This window comes from Thermobia domestica, chromosome 7 (genome assembly GCF_964235325.1).
Source record: "Thermobia domestica chromosome 7, izTheDome1.hap1.1, whole genome shotgun sequence".
Lineage (NCBI taxonomy): Eukaryota > Metazoa > Arthropoda > Insecta > Zygentoma > Lepismatidae > Thermobia > Thermobia domestica.
Genome location: NC_137460.1, coordinates 36,218,502 through 36,239,758, shown reverse-complemented (window position 1 = coordinate 36,239,758; position 21,257 = coordinate 36,218,502). Strand labels below are relative to the sequence as shown.

The 21,257-nt window shown below is 38.5% G+C and overlaps 1 protein-coding gene across 2 annotated transcripts in view; it reads left to right on the top strand.

Annotated features, from left to right (window-relative positions):
* The window catches only part of LOC145690007 (uncharacterized), an 865,423-nt gene extending 847,229 nt beyond the window's left edge, over window positions 1-18,194 (top strand). For both annotated transcript variants that reach the window (XM_081764484.1, XM_081764482.1), the window contains 2 exons: window positions 6,062-6,217; window positions 16,686-18,194. In XM_081764484.1, the coding sequence (XP_081620610.1) occupies window positions 6,062-6,217; window positions 16,686-17,477 (948 nt within the window). In that variant the 3' untranslated portion in view covers window positions 17,478-18,194. The remainder of the gene's footprint in view (window positions 1-6,061; window positions 6,218-16,685) is intronic.
* The last annotated feature ends 3,063 nt before the right edge of the window (window positions 18,195-21,257 follow it).

The window sequence follows — 21,257 nt, the reverse complement described above, 5'->3', positions numbered from 1 at the left end:
TGCGCAGAAATACACCGATGGTAGAAAGTAGTATCACCGGTGATCTTTTATATGCACTCACTTAGGTAAATGTTTCGCAGAAGGGGTTCAGGGGAACGTAAAAAATACAAAATTTACAGGAGAAATGGACGATGCAAGTACTTAGATCTCACTAACTCTAACCTAATGAAACTAAAGTAACCTAATATTAATAGAAAAAAGCGAAATTCTCTCTTAAAAAAAAAAAAAATAAGCTGGACCCCTATACTAATATAATCTAACATAACATAACCATGACTAACCTAAACTAAACTAATGTGAACAGAAAACACCGAAATTGTAACCTTTCTTAGAAAACATAGCTGGAACCCTTCCGCTAAACATTGTCCCTCACTTATTTTATCCGTAGTAAACACTTATAATGATTTTACACTAGTAAATCTACACTTGTAAACGTAAAATATAGATGTATTACTTTGTATTTAATTCTATTACTTGCAGAAATTTGTTCTTTATAAATATGTTTACATGCAAAGTATTGAATTTCACGTATAAACCTTCTAAAATGTTGTGTGCCAAAAGTACACCAGCACCCTTCTGATTTTTATGCTTTCTAAAGAGGTATCCAATTTAACAATATAGCGCCTGGTATTAATATTAGTAGGATGTGCAGTATAGTTAGCATAGGAATTCATCAATCTTGTACGTTTATTAAATAGAACTATTTCATAATATTGAGAAACGTCATTCGGCCAGACAGGAAAACTCCTCACGTGTATGGCACAAAACGGTAGGATTTCCTACGAGATATGTTGTAACATTTTTCCGAAGATAAATGTAAGATATTTCCTAGGATTTATCTCATAGTGTAGGTATAGCACGCCTAACGGTATCTCGTGCACAAAAGACTATCTCATATTATTATGTCAGCAACACAGATTTTGGGCTTGACTGGTGCAAACCGATACGAAATGGGGCCCCTATTGTTTTTGTTTTGGCACTCACACAGGTGTCGCCACTATTTCAATGAACAGAGCAAATATACAGTGAAAATCGTAAGTATTCATACACCGACTGCAAACTATGAATAAATGCCTGTAGCTCTGATTTCCTTGGGGATAGAGCATAAAACAAACGGCAGTGCATTTTGCATTAAGATCTTTAGTATTTACAAAAGAAACGTTCCTTGAATGTGGAAACATAGATAAATAATAGCAAAAGAAACAAAAGTGGGCATGGTTTTGATGTGTCAAAAATATTCGTACACGTACGAAACGTCCAGAAAGAATATGATTGTGCATGATTCAATACTTGGATGGGAACCCTTTGGCCCTAATTACAGCTAGAAGGAGCTTCGGCATCGATTGCGCCAAATGTCGAGAATTTTCGACTGTTATAGAAACTCATTCCTCTTCAAGTGCAGTTTGTAAAGAACGTTTACTCGTAATGCTGGGATTGCGGAGTTTCTTTCCGAGTCAGTACCATAACACTCAATCGGATTGAGGTCAGGCGATTGATGAGGAGTGGCCAGTTGGTTTGGCACATTGTATAGTAACCAGAGCCTTGTATTGTTTGCTGTATATTTGGAATCATTATCATGTTGAAATATAAAGTGGTTGTGCAGGCCCATTTGATCAGCACTAGGACGTAGATTTTTCTTCAAGATATCAGTATACATATGCTGGTATATAATACCGTCGATAATTGTCAACTTTCACACTCCCAAAGCACGCATGCGCCCCCAAACTAGCACTTCTCCACCTCAATGCTTGACGTTTGCTGCAGATATTTCGAGTTCATCTCTGTATTTGGCTCCCGCCACATTATTTTTCTACCGTCGGAGCCAAACACACTAAATTTACTATCATCTGAGAATATAACTTTTTCCCAGAAAGCTACATCTTTGTTCACATAAGCTTTCGCAAACCAGAGCCGCTTCTTCCTATTCACCTCAGAAGCAAAAAATTTCTTTCAAGCATCGCGCCCATTATAACCTTGTTTGTTTCACGCACGACGCACAGTACTTTCCGAAACTAACATACCTGATTTGGCTGCTTCTGCCAGCATCTGTGGAGCACTGATTCTTGGGTTCTTCTGAATTTCATTCAGCAGTATGTGCTCACATCGTCCAAAGATCTTCCGTGGACGTCCAGTTCGCGGCATGTTTTTGTCTGTGTTTGTTTCGCAGAAGCTATCTATGATTGACTGCACGGTCGAATGTGGTCGTCCGATAACATCTTATATCTCCCGTAAGAACTTGCAGTTAATGGTAGATCGTTATGAAGCCTTATAACTATTTTACTTTCTGTTGTCTCCGTCCCTTTTTGACCCATTACGTCTTCCGTCTTGAATAACTCTTTGAATTTGTATGATATTTCGCTTGCCTGTAGTTGTATTTAGCTTTGCAAACCTCCAGAGGGCGTTCTATGTCAACAACAGCTCGAACAGCTGGACGTTTTTGTCTTTAATTTCAGTGTACGAATACTTTTGACAGATCAAAATCATGTTCATTTTCGTTTCTTCTGCCATTATTTGTCTATGTTTTCGCACTCACGGAACGTTAGTTTTGTAAATAATAAAGAACTTAATGGAGAATGCAGTACCGTTTGTTCCAACGCTCTATCTCCAACAAAATCGGAGCTACAGGCATTTATTCATAGCTTGCAGTCGGTGTACGAATACTTATGACTTTCACTGTATGTTTTAGTTGACGAGAAATTTTATTCTAGTCGGGAAATTACATGGGTTCCAACTTTAGTATATCATTTAGGATCAGGTTTAGCAACAAAATGACCAATTAAGTATTCTAAATCATTTAATCCCTTTCACTTTCTTCTTCTTTTACTCTGTCCTTTCCTGCTTACGCGGGATCGACGATTTTGATAATTCGCTTCCATCTTGGACTGTCACTCACTCGCTGTAAACACCGACTGGGGAATGTAAATAAAAAGAAAAGGACGCCAGTCTCCTGTATGAGTTGACAGTTAAAACAAGAATAATCATGATTGAATACCATTGATATAACAAGCAGCAAGAGCAATGAGTACTTACGGACTTTTTGTCAAGTGTACATTTTGACTTTTCTCACCTGCTGGTAGCGGCAATGAGAAGACAGTGAGTCACAACTAGAGGAAAGAAAGGAGCTTGAGAGCCTTAACTGGACTAATCATTCATCCTACTTTATTTTACTTCACAACAACGAATTTCCAGTTAAATTTGTGAACAAAACACCTCATAGATTATGACACCATTCCTTAATACTTTGACCCCCTGCCGCTCAAAAACACAAAACGCGCTTTCTTGTGTGTTATGGTATACTAAAGAAGTAACTATTCCCAAAATTGCAGATTTTTTAAATCCAGACCCATTAGAGGTGAGATATTGAACAGTAAAATATGCCAAAGTGACATAATTCCCTAACTTTACGATTTTTTTTTAAAGGCCGTTGGGAGCTGCTACAGGTCTGCAAATTTTTGAGTAGAAACTTATAACCCTGGACTACATGCACACACAAATACAGACCTCTACGTCAGTTGCTTCCTCTTCCCAAACACGTCTTCAGTGTCCACAAATGTTGCTACTATAGGCCCTGATTTCACCCTTTTCAAGTGGTTTTAGGCAAAAATGTTAAGAGATCAAAGTTTTAGCTCTGCACAAGTTGGAGACGTCCAACAATTTTAATTTGGTAGGACAAGTACATGCTGAGATATTCAAAACAACGTAAACGCTTAAAATCAAGGAAACGCAAAATGGCGGCAGCTGCTGCGTCGCCATGCGATGTTGAAAAAAAAATAATTAACTGCGGTTTTGAAGTACTCATATCACTCAACATTCCTTTTTTTTTTTTTTTTTTTTTTTTTTGAAAGGGTCGAGCGGCAATTTTCATTTTCTCTCGATCAGTTAGCATGAATTGATCCCAAAGTAATCCCAGACAGCACAATGCACGTACACTAACCGTATAGTATATGTACAGTTACACGGATGCAACATGCGCATCGTCTGTATAAATGCACGCCTGTACATGTGATGCACATAGCGTCACAGGTCCTATTCAACATCTTCACGTGCGCAGTACATGTGCAATGCACACGTCCTACACAAGTGATTTACACCTACCGCATAGTTGATTTACGCGTAGCACGTATTCGATTTACATGTAGTGCATAGGTGATTTACATGTAGGACAGGTGATTTACACGTAGCACATAGGTAATTTACGCGCAGTGCCCAGATGACTTATATGTAGGACACAGTTGATTTCCTCGTAGTACAGAGGGTGATGTAAATGCATATTCGGGATGCAGCGAAAAAAAAAAAAAGTACATATTTGGTGCCTTACGCAGTAACACCATCTTTAACACTAAATACATCACCTTCCAAGTATATCAGAAGTAACTATAACTGTCAGTGAGAATTTTACTTTTGTAGTTTATTATTTGCGATTGAGCAAAGCTTTAGGTAGTATATTTGACATGTTTGCCAACTAACAAATAACGCAACATGTTCTGCTGTAATCAGTCACGAAAATAATTTTATAAAACTGTCTGACTGTATGAACTGTCTGACAGTAGTTACATCAGTACAGTGCTGCCACCTGTTGATCTTATATCCTAGCTCAGCGGACGTTACGGAGTTTTTACAGTCATTCAGCTGTCATTTGTGGAAAAGTCTCTTTAACACCGCCTGGAGGAAAAACGACAACTTTCAATTAAAAATACTATAGCCATATTGCATGTTTTAAATACTAGGAGAATGAAAGTAAAAGTATACCCTTGCACGGTATTATGGATGTGTCATACACATGTGCAGTAGCGTATTTAAATGTGCTTCATCCACGCAAATGCACATGTGCACATGCACGGGTTATATAAATGTGTACTTCATCCATACAAATGCACATGCACGACTTAATCACGGGTTATGTATGTGTGCATCATCCACACAAATGCACATGCACGGCTTATGCATGGATAGTGCACATGTGCCGTACACGTATATGTTGTCTGGGATGCGTCTTTAATACATTCAGATAGCACATCTTAACTAGATTAAATACTTCTGGACTCAAGGAAGATCCATCATGTAATTGATCCTGACAGGTATCCAGTCTGTGGAGACTATGTTGCTTTACTCTTGCCTAGTTTCGTACGTGGGCGAGGCGTACATACTTTTCTGGCATATCTTTAATTCTCAAGCATCTCTAAATCTCTTGACGCAGTACTCTATTATAAGCTTTCTTCAGGTCTGGAAACACTACATGTACTTTCTTCTTTCCTTGGTATTTTCCTTCATTTGTTAATGACAAAAATTGCATCTGTTGTTCGCCAGCCTGGCAGGAATCCGGATTGTTCCTCTCCTATTGGTATCTCCTCGCGAATCCGTCACTGAATAATTCCCAAATCTTCATTGTGCGGAACATCGGCTTAATCCTTTCATAATTATCTCACAATGGGCAAGCGAGGCCCTTGCGCGTCTCTTCCGGAAAGGTCCTAGCATTTTCCGAGGCAAGATTAAACCATACCATCATATTTTGGTTTTAGCAGGCTTTTCTTAAAAAGCCTATGCTCTTCCTGATACTAATCCTCACCATTTATCCAGCCTTGGGACTCAGTGCTGGCGTGGACATAAATGAATAAATAGTGTACAAATATATACTATACTAATACTATTACTAATATTATCAAATTGCTATACTAAATCATAGTATTGGTTGTTAAATGATTTGAATGATATCACTGCTTATAGTTAGAATTAATATCCCGTCATTTACTTTACGGCTAAACGGAGGAAAAAGTCGTGAAAAACTTTAGCAGAACGGCTGTTTTGCCGGATTCGAACTTTGACTCCCTTGATTCCGAGGTTAGAAACGCTAAGCCTTTACCCACGTTTGCTTGGTTTAATTATGTATGTATTAGGATAATTATCATTATTGATTGTCATTGAAGAGAAGTAAACTAATTTTATATAATAAGTCAAATGAATTTTCCCTGATGACTCTCCAAGAAACAATGTATTATTTGTTTTATAAGTTCGAATTATTCTCTGAAGATAAGATTGTTAATCTTTGTTTCGGTTATTTCAGGTGGAATTCAGCGTTGGACTTCCGACAGTGGGTGAATCGGAAGGGGCAGACAATGAGGGTTTCACGCAAGAATGGTTTGATGATGATTTTGGTCTCACCAGCAGAAGACGAGAGGCAGAAGAACTTCGTTTACAGCAACTCCAGATCGAACAAGAGGTAATCATACACAGTAAGATGATGGAAAGTTTCTTCTACAGTCCGTGAGACTTGACTCAGTAAAGCGGTTAATTAGCTTACGATGCAATTCCTTGTACATGTATGAACATGCTAATGCCAGTGGCGGCGAATGTTAGTGTTGCAGCGTTGCGCAACGACGAAAGTATTTCAAGAAAAAAATATTATTAGCAGTAGTAGTAAAGAACAGAAAAAATACTTTCTAATACTCCTATATATACTTTAAATAACATTTTTTTTTTTTTTTACTTCTGTAACTGTTCGTTTCGTTAATCCGTTTGTGACGGATTATTTTTCGCTTTTTAAGAGTCTCTAATTTATATTGTGTTGCAGCGAGCATACGACGACTAGATTCCTTCAGCGCGGGAATTGGAGCGAATGTTAAGTCTCCTTTCCCCTATCTCAGGGTCTGGTCGTTGCAGTGCTTCTGCAACACAGCACGGTTTCCAGTGAATGAGAAGGTTTTTCGCGCTAAATAAGCTTTCTGAATTTTATTTCACTAGCAATTAACAAATGGAATTGGTTTTTATGCATTCATATTTTTAAATTACGGTACTTATACTAAAGCAAATCAATTTAATGACAATTAAAAAAAAAAGTGATAGCAGAATTACAAAATAAGAAAGAAAATATGTAGTAGACCAGAAATCAAATGTAGTAGATCCGCATTTACAAGTTAATTCTTAGCTTATATAGATAATGAAGATTTCTTTTACAGTAATTTGTGAACCAAATATTAATAAGTCAATATGTAGAATCCCCCTCCCCCCTCTGTGGATAGTATTTTTGTATATACATATTTCTTTTATAAAATAAGTATATTTTATACTCTTAATAAAACTGTATGGTGGAGAAAGCCACATTGAATTTGGGACTAGTTAGCAATGCTCAGAGGCGTAGCCACGAGGGGGTTCCACCGGGTCCGGACCTCCCAAAAATTTCGAAACTTGACTAACATTTGTAGCCTTTCCTAACGAACTATACTTATTTAACAGAGAAATGATTGATGTACGCTAAATATTTTATTTTACGCTTCTTCATGTACTCTTTTCTTTTCTTATAGAAATAATCGTTCTATCATTTTTTCTAAAAATATAGGTGACAGTAATTAAGAATTACTTATCTTTTCGGGTACAGTATAAGACAGGTTCGTTATTACGTAGACGCATTGGACCTTCCTCAAATACTTTGGACCCTTCCCAGCTAACATGTTGTTCCTATCTGGCCTCATGTGGAAGTATATTGTGTTCATCGTGCATTGCGTAACAACCAAGTCGGATGATTTGGAATGTAGTTTTTTTTCTTTTACGCACATGTGTGTGTGTTGATATATGAATAGGGTTGCCAACCCTGTAAAATAAAAAAAAAACGGCACTTCCTCAAAATTCTCTATGATATAGGTCTCAGCGTGAAGTATCTCTGTTCGGACCTATCCATGGAAAGGAAATGTACTATCGTGAACAAAAGTGCATTAACACATATATTTTGTATGTCCTTAGAACATTCACTAATAAGCTTAATAGATACATTGTGCTATAAATGAGAAACTGAAATTGATCAATCGGCATTGATCAATTTATTGTATTTACCAGTAACTACCACTTCTTTAAAATTATCGAAACAGATGAACAAAACTATAATAATCTTTACGTGACAATTTTCGATTTGGAAAATGAAATTCACTCGTTATACATATAGTCTCTACTTCAACTATAGGAAATTGCTTTAAGAAATCCTTTTCCACTCTTAATAAATGTATAAATTTCCTTGAAAGTAAATTTCAAATTTTCCCTGATACAGTCCCTGTCATCTCTCTAAAATTTTCTAAACAGGTGAACAAAATATATTAATCGTTGATAGATGGTTAAAGGTAACAGTTTTGAATTTACAGAATGACAGCTACTTTTCAATATCTATACTTCGAACTAGATACAAATTTGAAAGAAAGAAAAGAAAACTGTTATAAAGGGGCTGGTGAGAAGTTTGTACCCGTCACCGGCTTTAATCAAAATAACAGCATTTTTTCCGGCCAGGCCAATGAAAAGCCGGCCAGTTGACAGCCCTATGTATGAATATGTAACATTCGCAATCCATATACCAGTATCTCTTTTGTATCAGCTGTTTTGGTTATTAGTTATTAGATTTAATTTTATTGTATGTGCTTTAATTCTGTACATAACCTACAAATTCTGAAAGAATTGCCTACCATGACGTCTGTAAATAACTTACAAAAAAAATTGCCCAGCTTTCAACCGAGGAAAAACACAGTTAAGGCTTAGACAAAACAAGCAAAGTGCAATTCAGGAGAGTGTTAAAAAAAAAAAAAAAAAAGTTTCAATTTACAGGACATCTTATGGCAGTAATGTTGTATGCACTAGATACATTTCCACAATTTATTTTAAATTTTCCTAAATAAATTGTAAATAAAGCGTGTTCAATGTACATATTTTTTATAACATTAATCTCTGCTACGAACTCTCTTCAGTCTACACTGAAGAGGAATTCGGATCACTGTCAGGGACTGAATTTGTTAGAATGAATTGTTCATAATAATGTAGAAAAAATATTTAGTGAATCTACAAAGCTTCTGAAATTAATATTAACTGTACCTATGGCGTCAGTAAAAGAAAAAAATTTTTTTTTTATTTTACATCAAAAAGAATCGACACTTTCAAGAAATTAAATGTCCCAAGAAAGGTTATCACCATTGGTTATGCTTTCCATCGAAAAAGACCTGACAATAAGAATACTAGAGTTCAACCAGCATGTATTAACTTAGGCAGATTTGTTCCAATCAAAGAGAGAAGAATGAACTTACTAATTAAATAAGGTGATTAATCGGATTAAATGTTGTGCATTTTTTATTTTTTAAAAACAGAATTTTATTTAACATGTTACATAGAATTTGCATCAAAAGTTATGCTGATTAGTCAATGAGTCCACTTTGTCTTCTGTCTCCGATCGTTCGTACTGCAAAACCCGAAACCACAATCCACTGGCTAATGCAATTGGTTTCTGGCTGTTGCCGCCACCTAGATGACTCCAGTTGACAGTTATGGTGATTACCTTATCAGAGTTGTAACGAACAGATAATGTCACTATTCCAGTATATAATGTGGCAACTGTGTATCAGACAGCTCTTTATCTATGCGGCAAATGAGTCAGTCTCACGAACTATAGACAGAGGCTATGTTTCATCCCTATTTAGTTTTTAAAAGAAACGGAAAAAAAGTGTTCTGTTTTCGCTCCTTAAAATAGAACAAATTCGTTGCATAATTCGTACATACGAGAGCCGTCTAATAAGTTATCTACCTAAGACAGGAAGAGAGGTGCGGAACATAATGACGCTTGAGACGCATGTCAAGGCCACTATGGGAAACCTCGCTGCGCAATTTGAGGTCAGTCGGAGCAACGCAGTGGCTGTGAGTTGAGTGTATGACGCTGTGAACAATCGACTTGGAACACCGCTTGGTCATCAAGTTTCTCACTAAATAAGAAGTGAAGGAACCAAAGGAGATCCACGAGCGACCGGTAAAAGTGTACCGCGATGCAGCACCAGTGTTTTTCGTCGGACAGCGAGGTTGAACAGGATGTTTCCCAGTGATTTGCAGGCCATGAAAAAGACTATTTTTTCTCTGGGATTTCTTCGCTGCTTACAAACTAGCGATAGTGCTTAGACCTCCATCATCGAAAAACAGTGATGACCAGGTGAGCCTATCTGCATTCCTTCCGTTTAAATAAATAACTTATTAGACGTCCCTCGTAAGTTTAAAATATTTCTTGTGGAAAATTATTTGCCAGACAACATTCTTGGAAACGCCACATGATTTTCTTAAATTGCAACTTTTTAATAAGATATACTTTCCATTGTAAATTACCACAGCACAATACCTAACTTTCAGGGTAGTATAACCTTCAGTTCCTCCCAATTTTCATTTAAGTGAAGAATCAAATACTACTACTACTACTACTACTACTACTACTACTACTACTACTACTACTACTACTACTACTACTACTACTACTACTACTACTACTACTACTACTACTACTACTACTACTACTACTACTACTACTACTACTACTACTACTACTACTACTACTACTACTACTACTACTACTACTACTACTACTACTACTACTACTACTACTACTACTACTACTACTACTACTACTACTACTACTACTACTACTACTACTACTACTACTACTACTACTAATAATAATAATAATAATAATAATAATAATAATTCAATTTAACTGTATAATTTTGTAGTATCAAGTCGTCTAAAAAGTATTGAGTTTTATGCGCACAAAATGACGTCAGTGTCCCAAATCTCAGGGTATATAAAATGAAATGAAATGATATCTTTGAGTTTTACGTCCCACGATTATGCCGGATAGGCTAAAGGAGACGGCGATGAATAATGAATGAAAGGGTGGAATGAAGAAAGTGGGAGGAAAGGGAGAACCCCGAGGAAACCCACACACACGGTGTTTGTCCAGCACAAAGTTCACTTGGCAGGGGCTGGGATCGAACCCGGGACCCCAAGCACCAGAGGTGAACGCTCTACCACTGAGTCACCGACTTTTTGAGACATATGGCACTATCGGCTGCCATCTTCAAATATCGGGAACTTTTTAAATGGGAACCCTTTCGTGTGATAGGACTTTTTTTTTTTTTCAGGAATCTAGTGATGGAATGTTTTTGACTCTACGACCAACCGTTGCAAAGTTTTAACCGATTTTCCGCACCTACTTAAAGATAACACTGCGGGCAATGTGTGACCCACTGACCAATGTTACAGCAATTGTTCAATGTGCCATCCCTTCTGAGCAATCGTTAAATTTATCCGCTGCTGCCAGTCATCCATTACTCTACCAAGTATATTCTCAGGAATGCTGGCATATGCGTCAATAATCCTGCTTTGAAGGTGGTTAATGTCCCTGATCTTGGTAACATACACAACATATTTCATATAGCCCCACAAAAATCAATGGACTGAGGTCTGGGGAACGCGGTGACCATTCTGCAGGTTCTCGCCGACCTATCCATCTCTGTGGGAATTGCTCATCGAGATACTCACGAGCACATAACCTGAAATGCGGCGGTGCCCAGTCATGTTGATAGAACGAAGGGAAGGAGGCATCCTCTAATGCGACGGACGGCAGGACCTCGTCCTGAAGCATGTCACGGTAGGCACTTGCATTTAAATTGTCCTCGATGAAGAATGGGCCCACCACACGAGTACCTTATACACCGCACCACAACATCACTTTGTCAGAGCCAACGACCCGAGAATCGTCGTACCAGTGTGGATTGTTGATACACCAATATCGGTGATTTTGCTTGTTCACCTCGCCCGACACAAAAAAATTCTCGTCCGAGAACAGCACGTCATATGCAAATTGAGGATTCTGTCTGATTTGTTCCGCGTCCTACTCAGAGAATTCGACTCGGTGGTCTGGGATCATCCTCGGTTAGATGTTGGAATAGCTGTATCTTGTATGGATGCCACTTATGCACAGATACGATTCCCAGGATAGACGTACAGAATACACATTCTAGGCGACAGGTACTGCGGATGGGATTTCTCGTGAATAATGCTAACACAGCAGTGGATGTTGCTTCGTCCGTCGCTGTGCGAGGCCTGCCTGATTTTGGTTTGTTTTCCTTCGACCCGGTTTCCTTAAATTTCGCTATAACTTTCCACACTGCACTATGGGAAATGGGCTTCCGTTCTGGGTAAAGAGCGTCGAAATCGTCTACGATCTCTGTCTGTTGCTGCGCTCTTCTGAGATCAGCACGATAACTATCCGCTCATCCCTTGTTAGTGCCATTCCGTGTTGCGCGACACCTGAAACAAAAGAAAATCGTTTAAAATTTTGCAACGGTTGGTTGGAGAGCCAAAAATATCTCACCTCTGGATTCCTGGAAAAATGTCAGTCCTATTTGATGTATCACACGATAGGATTTCCATTTAGGAAAGTTCCCGCCAATTCAAAATGGCAGCCGATGGTGCCATATGTCTCAAAAGATTTTCCACCTCGTCTGTTATCATCACTTTTTTCCCCAATTCTGAGCAGTTTGGATTTAATTTGGGTGTTTCCACACTTTTGGACCACCCTGTATATATACCGCCCTTCATGCTTTCCACGCTTTCCACGCACATATCTCGAAAACGGTTGAACGTAAATGAACAAAACAAAAACACAAATAGGAACTGCCATGGGGCATATCAAATGGTGTTGTTGCGGTGCCTCCCAGGGCCGCCCTTCATGCTCTTCATGAGAGCCCAACTTTAATATTTTAATTGGAAATATGGGTCTAGTGATACCTCGTTCGATAGATCTCCAAATACTATTCGGTGTTGTGGCAAGAGATTGTTCATATAGGTCATCGTTTCGAAAATGGCCGCCAAGACATAGTACCTGTATCAGATAAAACGTCAAGTACCACTAATATGAAAACGGTTGGAGATAAATTAACAGAATAAAACTCGTATTGGAAATCATACGGGGTAATTTATCATTCCACGGCTCGAGAATTAACTGAAATGCGAAACAAAGGTTCGTATAATACATTTGTGGAACCTTGCAAACCTTTTGCCTGCCTCCTTCGCCCCTAAGAATTTAATGCAATGCGCGCAAGATGTTCGGGAAGCATCTGCATCAGTATGTACTGTTTCGTTACTGACAAACACAATTGAAATTACCGCTGAACGTAATCATTACGTACCGCTGTACTGTGGACATCTCAGTGAACCTCATATTTTATCTCCTAAATTTCCCTTGCAGATCATATTAGGTAGATTGGAAATAGGCATGCATCCTGCTCCGCCCATTATAACTAAGATTGTCCTTGTCGTTCTTTTCCACTAAGGAAATATCGGGATGGTACCTTCTGTACTGCCACAGCCGTTGACTTTCTACATCTTTGCCCACTAATCCGCGATCTGTGCATTAGACAACGGCACATCATTATATAAAGCCATGTCATGTCAATTCTCGTTGAATCTTCGTGAGGCGAGGGAACTCACGAAGAAAAAACACCCCGGACCCGGACGTGAGGAGACTAGAGACCTGCACGGGCCGGGCCTGGCCCGAAGCCCGGCCCGGCCCGCGGGGCGGGCTTAGGCGGGCCGACTCTGTTATTTCTTTGGGCCGGGCCGGGGTTGGGACACTGATTTCTCTTCAGGTCGGGCCGCGCTGGGGCCGATTAATTGCAATTCTTTAATAATTATTGACATTCGTTAAACGATAATTAGAATAAAGGCAAACGTTGAAGAGGTGTGCCCGTAAAAGATGTTACAAAATGAACCTTCGAAAATTTATCGGGCCTGGGCCGGGCTTGGGCCAAGCATTTTTTAAAAAAACTTATCGGGCCGGGCCGGGCTCGGGCCGAAAATCTCCAAAACTTTTCGGGCCCGGGCTGGGCCGGGCCTACGTACATTCGGGCTGGATTGGGCTCGGGCCGAAAAATTCGGCCCGTGCAGGTCTCTAGAGGAGACTCACAAAGAAAAAGCCCTTGACATGACATGCAGGAAGACATAGAAGGAAAAGAATCGAACCAATACCCTACAGACGACGATTGATCAACGTTTGTACACATTGTTCTAAAAACTGCATTGTTGGACAATTTTGTTTCGAAATTTAGTTGATTCATTTTTGCATCAAATCATTGCCTGCAATAAAAATTGGAGGTATCATTTAACACGAATTTTACCTACTTTTTCTTATTCTATCTCTTATAAAAACATACTTCAGTTAACTTTGTTACGTAGATTCAATTTGCAAAATCTAAGGTTTTCATTTGAAACTTTACCGTTCCTTTCTGCTTCACCCATTTTCGGAGGGAGGTTACAGCGATAATATTCTAGGAATTAGATTTCCTCCTTTGCATTATGGCACTTTTACTCTAATCATCTTTTCCTCTCATTCTCGAGCCGTGGAACAATAAATACTCTTTGTAATTTCCTATTCGAATTTTTGTTCTATTCATTTTAATTTAACCGTTTTCATTCTATGGGCACTGGACGTTTTATCTGATACAGGTACCATGTCTGGTGGTCATTTTGAAAACAGTGACCCATATGAACAATCTCTTACCACAGCGCTCTTTAGTTTTTAAAGATCTATCGAACGAGGTATCACTCGTCCCATGTTTCCATTTAAATTTTTGAAGTTGGGTCCTGGGCGACCAGGAACGGCGACCCTGGGGATCACCGCGACATCATTCGACGTGCCCCATGTCATTTTCAACTTTCACTGTTTGTTCTGTTCATTTATGTCCAACTATTTTCATATTACTGGTACTGGACGTTTTATCTGATACAGGCATCATGTCTGAGCGGCCATTTTGAATACGATGATCGATATGAAAAATATTTTGCCACAGCTCTGTTTAGTGTTTGAAGATCTATCGAACAAGGTATCACTCGACCCATGTTTTCATTTAAAATTTTAAAGTTGCGCCCTTATGAAGGGCGGCCCTGGGGGGCACCGCGGCAATATCACTCGATGTGCCCCATGGCATTTCTTATGTATGGTTCATTTATGTATAACTGTACGCACCTTTGGCGTCGGAGGCACGGGTTCGATTCCCTGCGGGAGCTCATGTGGTTTGGATTCCACGTTAATCAGTAGGTCCACGTCTCATATAGCCTCGCTGCGGAAAAGGGACGTTAAAATCAACTCAACTCATTTATGTTTAACCGTTTTCGAGATATTTCCGTGGGAAAATTAAAATGGACCACCCTGTAGACAGTTTAACAAAACAAACTAATTTATTTCATAAAATATCCCTATCAAACAGCCGGGTAAGGCAAAAAGAGAGATTGATCCTGAAAAGATGTTTCGAGAATATGTCTATTCGAGTCTTTGGTCTGGGTACCTACTGTGCACATATGTTTCGGAAATTCAGCTACTTCTCACAATGCTGTAGACTAATCCCTGTTAACTCCTCTGCAGATGAGATCAAGTTCTTACGAACCATAACCTATAGTGTTACCTCTGTTATGGATTTCCATGATAGGAAGATGTTTTGCCACCTACACAAAACGCCTATTGCTTTTCTATCGTACATTCTTCCAGCACTACAGCGATTTTCCGACTATCCTGCCATGCACTCAATGCTTGAAAATATTGCTCAGTGTCTCAGTACAACGTAGGATTGCGCACCACTTGTAGAAAAAAAAAATTGAAAACATAGTATTTCATGTTTTTCACAGCAGTTCGTATCTCTTCTTTTCCTTGTACCGTACGAAACCAATCTACCCAGGATTGTTGAAAAATTCTTCCGAAGATTCATCTTAGTATAATCTTCCTATAGTGTAGTTTATCTGGAAGTCTCCGTACTGTATAGGTTTCCAAGTGGAATTCTGTACATGATACTACTTGCATCTTTTTCGATGGGAGTGATGTATTCTGCCCATCTTAAGAGATTTGAGTCTTATTTATATTGTATATTTGTACTAACTTCACAAAAATTATAGAAGTGAATGGGTAATAGGGATAGTTTTTCTCTTGGTAATCCATGTCTTAATATTACATACATGTGTACTACTACATGGCCAAAGTTCGAAGGAAATTATAGGGTAGCCAGTCAATTTTCATCAACTACGGAATTTGGAAAATATATTAAAAATATACAGTCCTTTAGTCCAAATATTGACGTAATATTGAACAATAATAATTTCAGGGTTTGTGAAATGAAGTTTTTGTTTAATATGTTTATTTGGTTTTTGTCTCTTGCTTTTTAAAATCAACTATTCATAGTAATTAACTTATACAGGGTGTTCAGAAACAACACCAACAACAATGTTTGGGGAGTGATTTCTGACACCAAGATAAGACAAAAAGTATAGACCAACACGGTTGTCCAAATGCTTCCTTTTAGAGTTATGGGCTGCCGAAAAAATGAACTTTAAAGGTCCATAGCTCCCATACTGTGGGACCTACCGTATTCGGTTCAAGACTTCACTTAGGAACTAGTATGTGACCTATCCAAATATCCATGCTCCACAATCCTGTGGAACTAACCCAACAATTTTTATAGAGTTAGTTGATGAGTATTTCAAATTATGTGGTCGTAGCTAAAGTTCCTGTATAAAAATTGTTGCAGAAGTACAACAGGATTCTGGAACATGGATATTTGAATACAGCACATACTAGTTCCTAAGTGAAGTCTTGACCCTACTATGGTAGGTCCCGTAGTTTTGGAGCTATGGACCTTTAAAGTTCATGTTTTCGGCAGCCTATAACTCCGAAAGGAAGCATTTCTGCACCCAAATTGGTCTATACTTTTTATCTCGGTGTCAGGAATCACCTCCCAAACGTTGTCGGTGCTATTTTGAAACAGCCTGTATATTGCATACAATACTTATTTGCTTTAAAAATGTTAATATCAGTAATATTTTTTAAAGTACTTGTTTTACGATTTCTATTTCAGATTCAGCAATTGCAGCAAGCACAAGAGCAATATCCTTACTACATTGTCCGGGAAATTCCCAATAAGCCACCGCCTCCCTACACACCACCTGGTCAGGCCACCCGAGCGCCGCAAACTACAGTTCCTCCAGGAGTACTGAGAATTCCTTTGAGCAAAGTAGATATCAACAGAATCTCAAGTGAAGTGTTCCGTGCTGTACCCAAAGAGCAATCTGAAATCCTTGCGTTAGTGCACTCAGCTCTCGATTATTTGTACTCAGCGAAGGTTAATGGCCAAGACATTGAAACGTTGAAAGCCCCTGCAGAGTACTATATAGATAGTGAACATGAGGAGGACCTTCAAGGTAGAAGCAAACGCATTTTTAAGCATTTCCTTTTCGATCTGACGAAACAATTAGTGGAAGAGGCGTACAGTTTTGAGAAAGAAAGTTCTCATCCGTCGTGGATGAAACCACCTTCCCTGAAACGGAAACCATTCATGTATCCGAAAACAAAAGACAATCTACGAAATATTGTTGAGAAACAAGTTTTAGTGTATTTCGGTTTTGTTCCCAAAGCCCAGAAGGAGAACTTAATTATTCGGTGGAGTCGGAAGAAGCGAGACCAAGTGGACGAACTCTTAGTGCGTGAACTTCAAGAGGAGGAGAAAGAATGGACAAATTATGATGAAGACGAAGTTGCCGTAAAGAAACAAGTGGCCAGTGGAATTGTAGATAGCCTTGTTGCAGACACTGCTCGTGTAGTGAGTGAGATATTTAAAAAGCGACAAGCAATGGAAATAGTAGAAAGATAGTAAAACACTTTGAAAAATGGATACAGTGTTTTTAGTGCTGCTGTTGGTAGCGTGTGTTATGCGTTGGTTTTCAGTGCTGTGCAAGCTCGGTCAGTCTAGTCATTTTTTAAACTTTTTTTTTCGGTAATTTTCATGAAGGTTGTGAGTTCAACATTTATGCTTCGGTTTTCTGTATTGCACGAAAAAGAAATGAATTACCGTATAGTCCTGCAAGTGCCTTGTATGAAGTATTTATTTCGATAATGAATCCGCAAGTGCCAGCAAGTAAAAGTATATCATTGTTAATATTAGCGCAATGAATTTAATGCAATACGTTGTTGTTGTACAAAACAATGTCCAGTTACAGATTCCCACCTTATCCCACTTTCACGTATACAGAACACTTCAATCTGTGAAAGACTGACTTAGTATTTTATTTGTAGATAAGTGAAGCAATTTTCAACGAAAGATCAACAGCATGAAAACTGAAGAACTTAACAAACGGTATTTTATTAAGTAGTATTTCTTTTTTAAGTATTCAGGTTCATTCCACGCAGTGCATAAGGTTTACTCTACAATTCAAATCAATGTTTTAAACATGTACAAATGCATTTCATGATTATTTTTTATCAGTAAGGTACAATATCAGTATTCTCTCAGTGCTCAGTCATATTTTTTCTTTTCTTTTTTGTATTACAATTCAGGATTACAATTACATTTACCTCATTGTGAATTTTATATTGTGTTTCATTTGTCTAATGTCACTAGGTACACTTTAGTGGTCATCTTGCTTTTTGGCTTTTGTAACCACTTTAAACAACCTGGCTTACTTTGACGAAGATATCAAGGGTGTTTTATGCGAGGGAGGATTTAAGTGTAATCCACGACAGTTTACTTGTAGAAGAAAATGTAATAAGTAATACTTCAAGAATACATCGTCGCTGCGCCTCGAAAAACCGCTATGTGCGAAACTGGCTACTTTCCAGGAGAAACAAACAATACGTTCTCATCTATTACATCATTAACAAATGTCTGTGTCTTTTATTACAACAAAACTATTAAGAATTCAAATATAGAAACGCAAATATAGGAAATCAAAGGAAGATGCAACGCAACTTTCTGCTCATAACTTAGTGTAATATATAACTCACTTTAGATAAAAATGTCACTTAGCAGCTTTTCCGAGGCGCAGCGCCGATATACAACTAAAGACTCATATTAAAGGTACTTTTCACTATACCTGCTAAATCTCTCACTACATTCTTCCATCGTGGCACAAGTTTCAAAATACCATGTTCACATAAATCTGTCTTTTAAAGGTATCTGCTAACAATCGAATTAACTTCGTTACTGCAATTGATAGGTTGGATAGCCAAGAAATTCCTCTATCGGTCCATAAAGATGATGGTGCCAGATCAGAACTGTACGGCGCATTCGTGATCGAGTACTTCCCATCCAAGCTTCTAGAGTTTCTCACGGATAGAACTAACAACATGGGGCATGCATTATCATAGAGTATAGCTTTAATGTTAGGGCGTTCGTCGCAAAGCGCGATGTAACTTCGCTAATGTTGTTTTCATACGATGCATAATTCACAGTGGCTCTACGTTAGAAAATCCACCAGTAGAACCCCCAGCATATCCCAGAATACAATCACTAGCATGTTTTTCGCAAATTGAGACACCTTGAATGTCTTCCGTGGTAGGAAATTGACTTGTAACGATACCTTCCAGAAAAATCATACCCTTCTTTAGCGTACTGTGCCAGGTGGTCCAGGTTTGTCATCATTCGTGCCTCTCATGGACGTCTGTAAGGTTCTTTGGTACCCACAAAGCACTCACTTTACGAAATTTGTTTGCTATGAGTCACATCATACACTGTACCGTACGAAATCTTGAATATGTTCGACAGTGTTCGAAGATGGATTTGCCAGCTTTAATGAATTACCTCTTCAATTGCCTTCGTTGTGTTCGATGGATGCTGTTATTGAACCCGTCTCGCAAATCCGTAAGGTTCACACGGACCTCTTCAAAGAATTTGCACCACCTGAAGATGTTCCTATGGCCTGTATAGTCTTTCCCATACATGCACACCATTTCTCTCTAAATTTAACTCAGATTCAATCCTCTTTCTAACACCGAACTAATCTGTCTGCTCTTCATACACACACACACACACACATATATATATATATATATATATATATATATATATATATATATATATACTGTATTGTCTTAAAAGTCCCCTGACATCAGAGTTACAACAAAATATAAGAGGATATTCCGTCTCCAAATATGTTGTTTTCAATCTAAAGTGAGGAATTTTTTTTAAATCGGACGAGCTGTTTGGGCTGTACACTCTTTATGCGCCCAATGTTAAATGAAAATGCAACGTTGCAATTTACCTGGACCCACAACATAAGTAAATGAAGTTATTTGAAATGGGGGCTAGCCATAAACATGTTAGCGTAAAAGAAAATAACTCCCACAGTGGAGGGGATTGAAATTATGACATGTAAAAATAATTGAGAATTACTGATATTATTATCAAATCCATAATTTTCGGGGTCGCTGAAATGAGTAGTGACACTGCCAATGCCGTTTAAGTCTAAATTTATCCCATTTTACAGAAGATAGAGTGAGGGAGGTGAAAAATGAAATGTCAAAAATAACTGAAATTTATGTCGAATTCGTAGTTTCCGGGTCCGGAAAACGTCTGACCCGTTGAAATGACTTTTGGAAGATGGATAATTCCCACTTCAAGGATGGAAGGGCTAAACAAGCGAGTCCAAAAACACCAGATCAAAATAGAAACGTAGAATGTTGGCACCTTGACAGGCAGAAGCTACGAATTATCGCAGACGCTGGCAAGAAGAGGAGTAAGCGTAGCATGTATCCAGGAGACTAAATGGAAGGTTTCAGGATCAAAGAAAATAGGAAATGGATACACGCATAAATATATACGAGGAACAACAACAGGAATAATGACGTTGGGATTGTTTTGGATAAGAATATGAAGAAGAAATTGATGAACGTGAAGAGAATAAGCTACACAATTATTATAGTCAAGCTCGTAGTCAGCGCCTATGTCTCACAAGTTGAGTGTAATGAAGGGACAAAGCAAGAATTTTCGATGGAACTAGGTAGTACTCTGCAGAATTGTTCATTACGTGAGAAGCTTGTAGCAGATATAGATGAGCATGTAGGACGATCAAGATCAGGTTATAAAAGAATACATGGAAGAAAACAGAAATAAGGAAGGCGACAACATACTACAAATGACAGAATCATTCGATCTGGCTATCCTGAATACCTTGTACAGGAAGAAAGAACACCTTATTGCATATAAGAATGGCACCTCAAGGTCTCAGATAGACTTCATCTTATAGCGGAGACAAAACATACATAATGCAAAGGACTGCAAAATAATACCAGGTGAGATTCTAACGGAGCAAGACCGCCTCGTAGTAGCCATCAAAGAAAAAGTAGGAAGACGACGACAACATATTCCTGTTCGAACGAAGTAGTGGAAACTAGATGGGACAATAGCTGAAAAGACTCGAAAAGAATTTACCAAGTACTGCAAATAAAGGAATGAGTTGCTCGTGGAAGAGGAGTGGACCAGAGTATCATTAGTATTTACAAGTAAACCTTACGTTTGGGTGAATCGAGTTGCTGACTGAGACACATGAGAAAGTAGTACTAAATGTGGTCAGTATTTCAGTGAAGTTGTAGGTGCGAAGCTCCAGGGGTTTAGGAGATACAGCTACCAGAACATCACATGGAAGTACAGAATAGT